At 41.9% G+C, this 12,161-nt stretch overlaps 1 protein-coding gene across 3 annotated transcripts in view; it reads left to right on the forward strand.

Moving 5' to 3' along the window:
- Positions 1-10,816, forward strand: part of CHCHD3 (coiled-coil-helix-coiled-coil-helix domain containing 3) — a 274,616-nt gene extending 263,800 nt beyond the window's left edge. The window contains exons 8-9 of one of the 3 annotated variants that reach the window (XM_045864249.3): positions 7,822-7,892; positions 10,062-10,816. In XM_045864249.3, coding sequence (XP_045720205.1) covers positions 7,822-7,845 — 24 coding nt within the window. In that variant the 3' untranslated portion in view covers positions 7,846-7,892; positions 10,062-10,816. The remainder of the gene's footprint in view (positions 1-7,821; positions 7,893-10,061) is intronic. The other 2 variants (XM_045864248.3, XM_045864247.3) reach the window with 2 other exon arrangements.
- Positions 10,817-12,161: the final 1,345 nt, after the last annotated feature.

The following is a 12,161-nucleotide window of genomic DNA, read 5'->3' on the forward strand; positions in this document are numbered from 1 at the left end:
TTCCAGAATAATTCGATGTTCACAGGACAATGTGTTTTCTCTAATTCACGTGCTTTAGAAAGCTAATGATAAACCCTGAAGCAAATGATCAGTTCTGGCAGGTCACATAATTGCCTACCATTTAACTGACTTAACAGTTGGATGTAGGTTGTTCTGACAGAAATTGTTGGAAACCTTGATTCTTTCTGCTGACAGACTCCCTAGAGTTGACCTTCTGACCCAACTAAATCTAGTGTTTGAGTTACACAGCATGCCTTTCTGCAGTCTAATTTGCTGTAGTTATAATAAAACCACTTAGTGTAAATTTCTAACACTATAAATTTCTGATATTTATGGGAGGGTTGGTATTATCTGTGTAGCTGGAAAGTAACATCAACACTAGTAGAAAAAAACATAATCAGGATTTATTAAAAGCCCATGTTTTCTTTAAAAGCCTAGTGGCTTGGGGCACCTGGGTGGCTCAGTCATTAAGCGTCTGCCTTTGGCTCAGGTCATGATCCCAGGGTCCTGGGATCGAGCCCTGCATCGGGCTCCCTGCTCTGCGGGAAGCCTGCTTCTCCCTCTCCCACTCCCCCTGCTTGTGTTCCCTCTCTCGCTGTCTCTCTCTCTCTGTCAAATAAATAAATAAAATCTTTAAAAAAAAAATAAAAAAATAAAAGCCTAGTGGCTTGAGGCTTTCTTCTGTTTCTTGCTTGTAGCTCCAACTGTGTAATTTCTAGTGGCATGCCAGTGATTCTTTTCTTTAAAGGTCTTTGGTAGAAGTAATGTTGCTAATGTTAAGTTAGTACATTTTATTTGTCAAAGACAGCTTCTGATATGCTCTTAACAAGCCCGAACCTTTAATACTGATACTAACTGACGCACCTGGGACCTGCAAGCTGACTCATGGATTTCTCTAACTTGATATTAGTGCCAGTTGAGGAGGGGGTAGTAGTTAGTGCAAAGAACGGCTGTGACAAAGTGTATGTTTCTACACTGGCGTCTGACAAACATGCCTGTTCGCACAATGTGATTTGTAACATTACTCAAGTGGCAACTGCAAGGGTGTATGGGGTTTCAACTTCACCCTGACTATCTGGGTTGTGTTGAATTGTTTGCACCCAGCCCCATGCTATCAGTGGCATATATTTATAGAATAAAACAAAGTTACTTTGTAACAACATCAAATATGCCACACGGTGCAGTAGGGAGTTCAAATTGGGCAGATCTGCGTTTGTATTGAAGCTTTGTCTTTTACTAACTCTGTGACCTTGGGCATTGATTTTTCTCTCTGAATTAGGGTGATGTTATCCCCAGTGTTGTGGGGATTACATTTATGTAAAGTATTGGGTAAATCTTATTTTTTCCTTCTTCCCTCAGTTGTGTTATTTCATTCTGAAACCACTGAACAGATCATCCCAAAGCACCAAATTATTACTAGTGATTCCAAACGAGGACCCCCCCACCCGCCCCAGTCTGCAACACAATTTAATATCCTTTCTGTGAAGTGTGCTTTGAGGTACCTGTTGTTTCACAACTCTTACATTCAAATATTAGGGAGCATATAACACCAGGTAATAATACAAAGATAACTGTACACAAAGTATTTTTACCCTAAGATGGGCAACATTGTAATGGGCAAGAAAACAAGAAGCAATAATACCTTGTATTTCTATAGTACTTTAGATTTCCAGGTGATTTCACATCTATTCTCTTGCTTGTTTTTATGACAACCTGAGATGTAAATAGAGACGGTTTTATTTTCATGGTTTTACAGTTGAGAGACTTGAAACCCAGGGAAGTCATGATGGTCAATGTAACAACTAAACCAAGATACACCTACCATAAAAACAAAAAAATTAAGAATGGTGTTTGGTTTTTGAGTTGGGTGTGAGAAGAGACAGCCATTATCCACTAATACAGAAATAAGGCAATGAGAGAAAATGTCAACGATGATCATGAAGTGAAGAGAAAAACATGAATATCAAATTAAGTCGTAATGGAGACTAAAGGTAATAAATAGGGAGGTGGGATTATAAAGGCCATGGACAAAGGTGCAGCTCAGCAAAAAGGTGCCCTATTTTAAGACCACACCAAAATGGCCACAGGGGGTTAATACCAGCATTTCCTGAGCACTTTTCCTCTCATACCACGTTTCCCTTTTTCTCAGTGTGAAGTTTGTCTAACCTTGTGACCCCTGACTCTGCCCATTGTTAGAAGGGGCTTCAGCGGTATAGTGGTTCTGATCGTCCATGGTAGCCGATCCTGACTGGTCAGCTTCCCTTTTGTGTTCCCTTGTTAAATCCAGAGAACCACCTAGACATGCTAATATGTAGAAAATGGTCAACATGACAACAACCCATTAGGTCATGTTGTCCATTTCCGGCATAGTGCAAGAGTTTTCCCCTTGGAATAATTCCAAGAACGAAATCCACTCCACTTTTAAATGACTCATAAGATTGGGCTTTCACTGGTTCCCTTGAGGCACTGTTCTATAGACTAATAGATTTTGCTGATTGGAAAATTTCCGGATATTCCTTAGCCTTATTTTTCCTTTCTTCATGCATTTACTCATATCAATCTTTCTTCAGCTATTCTTAAACAATTCCTCGTGGGTTGATATGAGACATTTAGACTGTTACTTCTAGTATATTAAGTTATGTATTCTTCATAAGGGTAAAGATAATAAATTGCTGTAATTATTATTTCTAAGACTTAAAAGCTACTGGCTAGCTGTATGAGGTACGCCTTTTAAAAATGTAGGAGGACATCGATTGATAGACTGTGTCTTTTATTTCTCATATCAGCTTAGCTTCATAGCTTTCTATAAACTCCCCAAGATTGAATTACCTGTTCTTACCATGATAACCTGATTCCTATTCAATCTTGGTTCACCTACCTTACAGGAGACTACAGAAGGTGGGAGAGAAATGGGAAGCCAGGGATATTTGCCGCTAGTGGATCAAAATGTACCCAAGTTTTCTTTATCAAAAGGAGGGGAAAGGATAGAGAAAGGGTCCCTCTCAGATCTGCATTGCTCCGTTCCCTGGACACCCCACTGCCCTAATATTTTCTTGCAACATCTGGCTGCTTGGCGGGTAGCATGCTTAGGGGGCAACTCGAAGTATTCCAACTCTTTTCCCAACCCTGCCGCTGACAGGATGGTACAGAAGCTGGCTGGACTCTGGGCAAACATTCTTTGTTCCCTGGAAGGTAGAGTTTTGGGGAAATACTGTAGGTAACATTCCAATCTAGTCACGGTGATCTGGGTTTCAGTTTCTTCTTTGCTAAATTACGGGTTTGAACTAGGTGATCCCTGAGGGCCTTCCAGCTGTGATGCTGTGGGACTAATTCTACTTCCACGCATGAGAGCAAGAGTTTGTGTGCACAGGAACAGAACGACGCACGTCTCTGAGCACATTTCAGTCAAGAGGCATCTCTAGTGTAGGCAGCAGCCCTGCTTTGGGGACCTCCAGCACTTGTGCCTCTGCCTCTTAGATTTTTCTGTCCTCCTTAAATTTGCACTTCTGGTTTTCCTGCATGTTGCCTGGCCTCCCACAGCTATATAGCCTTTCCTTGAAGCTGATGCTCCTGACAGCCCCAGGGAAGCCAAAGTGGTGGAATGAACTAGGAGGGGGTAAAAACAGTTTCTCCAAAGGCAGTGTACTGAGAAACAGCTGTCTCAGCACTACCTGGCAGAATGTAGCCTGCCAGCTAATAAACTCCATTAGAAAATGTAGGCTGTCTACCTCTAGCCAGCCCTAGGCTCCCCTGTTCTACAGTGGCTTTCACCTATACTCCATGGATCGTGGGTGGTAAGGGAGTGTAGAGACAGAGCAGGAAGCCAGGTCAGAAGAGCCAAGGAAAGCCTGGGACTAAAAGCAAGGGCCAGACCCAGGGGATGCCTAAGGACAGAGGTCAGTGTGGAGCCTGAAGTCAGATGACAGAGGCCAGTCAGGAGAAGGTAAACCATCACAGAAGTTTAAGTCAGCAAGGGGGCAGTGGGTCAGTAGCCAAGTAAGCAGCTCAGTTAAAGGAAGGATCTAAACGAGGACATCTTGTAAGTGAGGCAGTGCCTACCTTAGGCCTGTGCTTCCTGCTGGTATCGTTGGGGAGATCAGAACGTCACCCCGTGGTAGTGGAGAGCGTGAGGTCAAGACCCTGGTAAATGAGGCTGGATCTTAATATGACGTTACTTCAGCCCAATGCTAGTGCATTCAGTTCTTCATTTCCAAAATGAAATGGTACTTCCAGTCCATGGGTAACCCCCAAAATAGAAAACCTGAACTAAGATCAGGGCATAGGGAGCGATTTCCTATGGCAGGAAGTGTCAGCCTTCTTAAGGACATTGCATTTTATCTCCCCTGTGACCTGGGTTTGTGTTAGATGACGTCTCAAATACCTCCCTGTTGTCTAAGTGTGAAGAAGGTCTAAAAACACAGTAGTCACCGTTGCTTTAGAAATCAGCATTCTTGAAAGAAAAACCCAGTGCCAGAGCAAGCTGTATTTTATCATTGTTTTCAGATGAATTATAAATTACATCCAAATGATTGAACAGATTCATAGGCTGTTAGAGCTAGACAGACCTTAGAGATCATGTGACCTAATCCCATCTTTTCACCTGGAAAAATTTGCAGTCACAAAGTGATCTGTTTATGGGACAGAGTCCAGACCAGAATAGCCCATTCCTGGTGCCAAACCCAGCCTGCTGTTTTCTGTAATATCAGCTGTCAAACATGGGTGAACATCAGAATCAGCTGGGGAGCATATTTGAAATGCACACATCTGGCCCCATCCCTGGAGATTATGGTTCAGAAGGTCTAAGGTTGGACCTGGACATCTGAACTTTCAACAAATTTCCCAAGTAACTCTGTGCACAAGAGTTTGACAGACATACTCTAGAGCCCATTGGCCTAACCTGGATTAGAGGTCTTCGATCTTTCAGAGGCCCTAAGTCTCTGTTTTCCCTTTTCGGGAGTTGAGGACTTGCCACTACCTGTCACTGCTTCTCGGGTCTGAGCCATCTGGCAGAGGTCTCATCAGACCGACCCTGGGAACTTGTTCCTGTTTCAGCCTCAGGAACAGATTGGAAGAGGTCTTGGACAGAGGGCGGGAGCCCCTTAAAAAGAAGTTATTTTCTCCCCCTCCTGTTGCCTCCTTTGAAATTGTAGGTACCCCTGGGTGAGGAGTCATGCCTGGTTTTCATGGGTGGGAGGGAGGAAAGAGGTACTGAACCAAGGTAACATGGTCCCCTGGCCAGCTCACAATTGTGACTAACCCTCCTTTGGCTCTGCTCCTCCAGTCACCCTGTTTCCCTCTCCTGACTGACCACAGGGGCCCCTCTCTTTATGCGTTTGCTTCTGATGTCCACAGACGCCCACCTTCAGGGAGCACAGAGATAAATCAAGAAGGTTAATATTCTGGGAAGACCTGTGGGAGCATATTTTTATTGTGTTCAAAGACTTCTTTATCATCATCACCTAGTGACATTTATTAATGGCCCAGCTGGGCTGCTCATACTCAGGATGACATGTTCGTGTTCCACAATAGATATCCCGTCCTTTGGTGGGGTGGCCCTTCGGACTTGGAGTCACATCAAAGCAAACTGAATTCCAAACTTTTACATGTGTTATCAGTCTCTTCTATCATAGGGAACCCTCTGAGAGTAATCGTTGCTCTATGACATTTTCTTTTTTTTTTTTAATTTGGGTTTAATAGAAGAAATATTACAATGGTAATAGACTCCTTTTTCTTAATAGGCATTTCTTTTCTAGGGCTTATCCTTCAAGAGTTAGAGCTGCAATATGTTCGTGTTTTGTCTGTTACTGCAGCAAGTTGTGTAAACAGTTAATTACTTGTAACTTAATTTGAATATTACACAGAGCATTTGTCAGAGAAGGTATGAAACTAGATCCAGGCATAAAGCAGGGAGAATAGAGAACAGCACTGGCTGGCCGGGGAGAGACAGCGAGAACACAGGAAGTTAGCTAATCAGATTTGCAGGTGGTCAGGAGTCATGCTTGGTGCACAGGCAAAGCTCTCCTTGTGCTCCTCCTAAATTGAATTTATTGATTACTTTTGCTTCTGTCGGTCCTCTCCTCATTGTGTCTTCACCACTCCCTTGTCTTTTAACTCTCCCCACTTTTCATGTCCCTCCTTGGGAAAAACTCAGGTATACCCAAACACATTCCCATTTCAGTTCTCCCCTGTAAACCCTCCTGCTTCCTTACTCAGCTTTGTTAGGGCTTTTGAGATCTTGGCGAGATGCTGGGTGAGCTCAGAGACAAGCACTCTGAATAGTATCTTAAAAAAAAAAAAAAAACCCAGCGTTGCCGTAATTCCTCTTCAACACATTGAGACATCCAGTAGCTGACACATGGCTCTGATAGTCAACCCCTTCAAGAAAGCTATAATTCAAAAATCAGTTGATGAGATTACTGTGGAACAAAAATATTTGAGGAAAACAGTGAAGATCATTTTAATAAATGGAAATGGCAGGCAGTCTGTGGTCTCCAGGGGCCCTGCCCTTGTCTGATACTGTGAGCCACCAGTCGTTCCTTCCTCGGTGGCCGGAATCAGAGAGAGACTAGAGGACGGAGCAGTACGGATGCCTGAGCCATTCTCTCCTTTTGGCAATTTACCCAGCTGTTCATAAAGGGTTTCTGCAGGCCCCGTATACGTGAATGATGAGCAAATGCAAGGAATTTCTTTCTCCACATTAAGTGTTAGGAGTTCCTTAAATGAAGGAAGCAATTTTTTATAACTTGCAGATCTTCTCCCTGATTCTTTGGGGAATTTCCTATGTTAATTTATGCGGTCTTAAATTTATACAGTGTTGAAATTTAGCCCAAAAGCAGCTACTTAACAGAACCGATACAGAGACTGTGGGAGAACCTATAAGGTGACACTAAATGACACAGACCTTTCTAGGCCTCAGCATCCCTCCAGCCAAAGGTCGTTGGGCCTAGGTTTTGAGCAGGTTTTATTGCATAGTTAGAATAGTAATAACAGAGTGTTTTGCCAATCTTTTTTTTTTTATTATTCAACTTGATGTATTTATTAATGTCTTTGACTGAGTGAAGAAGTTTTGTATCACCTCTGCCACCCTTTGGTGGCAACTGAGTGCAGTTTACAACATGGGTATAGACTGGCCTGGAGCCCCCGTGCTGAACTGTTGTGCTGTCTTTGAAAATCAGAATTTTAATACATATAGCGGGCTATTCTGTGAATGTCGTGATTTCTCTGTGTTTTATATTTGCTCAAAAGTGTTCTGTTAGTCTTTTCATTAGACTGGCCCGCTGATCTTTAAACCAGCCAGGGCCTAGCTTGTCTCTCTCAAAGATTAAAGAGAGTCTCATACTCTTAACATTATATAATCTGGCTGGAAAATTACCCTTATATATTTGGTTGGGGTTACAGAAAGAAGAATAGTAAAAAGATTCCCTAGACTCTCAAAAAAACACTTTTTATTGCTTTAATTATGTTGTGGTCACTGTAGATTATTTTGCAACACGTGACACATAGCTATCATAACCATAGGACCTAAGCTATAGAATAAGGCACAGCCATGTAATCTTGATCAGGCAGATAATAGCTTAAAGTTCCCATTGGTATGTTGAAGAAAGTAGTGAGTGTATAACTCCCAAAATGCAAAATGGCATCACTCATAAAGTTATAATTTTCTTTAGTAACTAAATGCCTTTAGATGGGCCAAGTATAAATCTACTTTATACTGACTTCTATTTTGTATTAACATATAATGTTGTGGTGAGATTGTCTATATGTCTGGAATTCATCGTTTCCTGTCCAAATAACTGGACACACGGTTGTTGTCTCACACAGATCAAGCCACAAGAGGATAAATGAGACACTATGATACTGGGACATTGTCTGGTCTGACTCTTACATCGTAGGTGCTCAATTTTTATTTTTTCCAACAAATACAGAGCGTATGTGAATGATGGGTTTGAGAGAAATCTCACATTATGGTGTTTGTTCTGTTAAGACAACTCTGCTGAGCGAAGTCTTCTGCTTTACCTGCTTTGTCTTTCCTTTTTTCTCTAGATGCACCTGGGTTTTCTAATTTACTTCCTCCTTGAGTGTATCATATTTTGTGACCATTTCTGTATGTGTTCTCTCTAAACTAGTTTGCCTGCTTTTATACCTGGTCTTTTGTGCCCTGTGTACATAGACTTCTTAGTAGCTTATAATCATGGAGAAGTTAGGATATCTACCTATTCTGTGCTTTGTGACCCAGGATGCTCTCTTATTTGTCCCTCCACTCTTTCTGTTCTGCCCTATTATTTCAATCATTTTTCTTTATCTTTGGCTTTAAACCTTTCTCTAAAGACTGTTGACATCTCATCCCAAGGCTGTAACTTCCTTCTAGATATTTCCATCTGGGATTTCTTATACACCCAAAATTTAAGTCCTTTCCCTCATTCCCAAGCTGACTCTTCCCCCTGACTTTTCCATGACACCACCATTCTCCCTGTCACTGAGGATCACCATACCTTAGGTCTCACCACCTCTATGTTTCTAGCCAGTTCTTTTATGGCTCTATTTCTCATTCCCACCCTTGATTCCTAATCTGCCTCTGCCCTAGTCTTCTTGCCTCCAGACTCTCATCTATTAGATCCGTTATGCCAAGGAAGAAGGGTAACCCTCCTAAACGACATTTTCCTGTTTAAAGACATATGTGGATTCCCAAGTTTTTTCCAGAGGCCAACAGGTTTTTTCCAGAAAGCCAGTGGGCTTTCACTCTGGGCCCTTTGGACACTCTTTTCCTTGGTACATCCTTGGTACACCCTTTCCTCTAGTTAGGCTGGTCTTTCTCCTCTGCCCCCCATACATACCGGGATTGCTCCTACCTCTGAATCTTTGCCGCTGCTTCCTGCCCTCACCCCTCCTCAGCCCCCTCCTGGTCCTTCTGTTTAGATTCTGAAAGACTCAGAGAGATGGTCTGCAAGGTCCTATTAGGAGCCTCCTCTGACCACTCCAGTTTTATAGAGTTCTCTTCCTCTGAACGAGTTAGAACAACTCCTCTTTTGAACTATTACCTTCTCTCGAAGGATACCCAAGAAACTGGGAAACAGAAGGGAGGAAATATTCTTTTGTTTATCTTGAATTTTATACTGTATGTATTACTTATTCAGTAAAATTAATTTTTAGCATATATTTAGCAAGTATTTTTTAAAAATAGCTAATTACTACATTATATTATGCCTTAATTCTCCACGGGCCTGTGTATTGGTTTCCCCATAGCACCTCACTCACTACAATGATTACCTAGTAAAAGCTCAGTTTAAGAGCTGGGTGAATAAATGGCTGGAAGGGTGTGAACAGATGAACTATAGGCAACCTTGGGCCTGACCTAGCTGCCTCATCCTGAATAATTTCAAAACTAAAGGGTAAAGCATCACTTTTGTCTTTAAAGATTCCTGAGAATGGAGAGAATATATCCCCTGCCCCGGCTAGTTATAGAGTTTTACTCTGATAGTTGAGAACTCTTCCTGTTTATCTCCCCACACATACCCTCAGTCACAAAAATAAAGCAATTTCAGAATAGATACTTATCTTTGTAGCTCCATCCAGCATTACAAGCTCATGAACATCTGTGTTCTGCCTGGAGTGGGCAGAGGTTTCTGGGAGAGATTCTTGCCCTCTCGGAGCCTTTGGGATTTAACCTCTACTCCACCCCACCCCCCACCCCTGTTGCCATGACAATAGCTTCACCCCAGTCCCTGTGGCTACCAGAAATACTCCCACACATTTCCAAATGCCCCTGGTAGAGAGAGAGCACACATGTGCACACCCCCCAGTGATCCAGGCCATGCTCGCTCTTGAGTTCAGCTTGGTATGGTGGCGGGGGTGGGGGTGGGGTCATTTGGAGATTATACATGATTAAGCAGTGGTGTTCATTAAAAGTAATAATATTTTGAGACCAAGAAGTGCATACACCTTGTTTTATGTGTTTTTGAGTAGATCTTTTTAAAGTAATACAAATGGTACTAAATAGTTATTGCCATTTTGGGGATCCCTCCTTCTGCTGGTAAAACTCATGTTTTCTTTTTCTCTTGCAGAGCATGCTTGAGAAGGGAGGATAAAGTCAACTTTTAGAACAAGTAGAACTCCTCAACGTTAATTCCAGAGGCGGAACATTTTTTTTTTTTTTTTCCTAGTAAGAAAGTAACCCATTTAAGGAGAAGACGATTAAAGAGAAGCACCAAAGAGCAGATGCAGCTGAAGCATATCCCAGTTGATCAACTGCAGTTTGAAAAGCCAAGGCCTAGATCAGGTATCAGCCAGCAAGGACACACTGCAGTGTTAGTCAACTCTGTTCATGATGATTAAAAGAGAAAGGCAGACCTTTCTACCTTTAAATTTTAACTTTCAATTCAGCTTTCTCTTCTCACCAAGCTCCAGGGTTGGGTGAATCTTCATTCCAGCAGAGCTGGGGTTGGGGGTTGGGATGGGGGCTGAGGTAATTGGAGCGGGGCGGGGAGAGGGCACCAAACCTCCATCTCAGCCCAGCAGTGCTGGGTGCAATCGTCTAGGCTCTGGTGTTTTGGTTTTCCCTTTTGCTTTTCTCCCTTGACTATATAAGAGCTACTTCATTTTAACTTATTATGGTGATCATATAAGTAAGACAAAAAGGAGAGAAAAATGTACCTCTTTTACTGGAATAATGTTTATGATTACAAGTGAAATAAGGCATTTTTTATCAACATAAAGGCAACCTTGGCTTATACCACCTCTTCTCGATCATGAATATGGACATCTTTACTGCACTCACTATTAATAATAAATATATTTTCCGAAGAAGACTGGCATTGCAGCCTGGGGCCTCGTGTATTCCTTTCATTGGGTTAGATGGTTATGCATATGGAAATTGAGTTGATTTATATTTGCACATGGGCCGTACCTTTCTTCTAAAAAGCTCCAGAGCACTTTGCAGAGCCTCAGATAGGCAAGAGATACTTAGAACTTGCCTCTCAGCTAGGTAGGATTCTGTAAGATCTCCACAAATTGCCTGAACCTTTCTGTCTTTGGGATGACTTAAGTCGTCCTGCCTGGGGCAAGAACTAGATTAGATAAGCTTGGTTAGGAATGTATGATTATGCAGTACTACGAAAATGTTAAAAAAAAACCCTTGCAGTTTTTCCTCTTTCCAATTTCATTGAAATTTCTTGGTTATCACTTATTTTTCTACCAGAGGATTGGTGCTTCAGCCCTTGATTTTGGTAAGTTGGAAGTTAGCATTTACACTAAAGCTGAATGGAAAGTTCTTTCTGGGATATACATGGAGAAGAAAATGCGAGTGCTCTGTGATGTCATCTAAATAGCTTCTGTCATGTAGAAGTTTTATTCCATTTTTATTTTGATACACACAGAGAAAGAATTTAGCAAAATGATTAAGAATACAGGCTTTGGAATAAGGAGTATCTGTATTCAGATTGTGTCTCTGCTTCTTACCAATTTGGGACTAACAAGTCACCTAACAATACTGATCTCTCATTCTTCAACCGTAAATAGATGGAAAATTGAAGAACCTGCCTTGTAGGCTTCCAGCGAAGAGTCAAAATGCTTTCTACATACATCAGTCAGGCCCAGTATATGATGTTGTTGGTTTGTGTGATCATTCAGTAAACTGGTATTTGGAGTTGGGAGCATGGAAAGAATATCCACATACCCAGATTACTTTTTACTTTAGAGGAATCAGGATGAACTTGTGCTTGGAAATTTCAACCAATCCCTGTTATGTAAGTGTGGCTTCTTAATTCCTGAGCTGGCTCTGTTTGAATGGCATCTACCTGTACCCTTACGGACACACCTGTGGACCTGGTGTTGATTCTGAGTGATGTTGGTGATTGTCCTTCCATAATTAACCGAGATGCCCTGTGATTGCTATTTAATGAAGGTTTTTTTGGTTTTGTCTTTGTTTTTTAATGGTGCAAAATAAGCTGAGCTCTCTTAAATGTGAATGAAGGAAGCAAGGTAACTTGAGCAGCACATTTGGCCACCGTCAGGATGGCATCCAGGTAACTGCCTGGGAGAAATAATAGGTACACAAAAACAAGTGTTTACGCAGTGACTTGCTGTAGTGTTTGCAAATCAGCTAACTCACAAATTCCCTCCTATACTGTTTTGTTTTGCAGTTGAGAGCCAAGGACTTGGCACAT

The sequence above is a fragment of the Mirounga angustirostris genome, unplaced genomic scaffold (assembly GCF_029215605.1).
Source record: "Mirounga angustirostris isolate CCGP_5_RB_7025 unplaced genomic scaffold, mMirAng1.0.hap1 SCAF_12, whole genome shotgun sequence".
NCBI classification, from domain to species: domain Eukaryota; kingdom Metazoa; phylum Chordata; class Mammalia; order Carnivora; family Phocidae; genus Mirounga; species Mirounga angustirostris.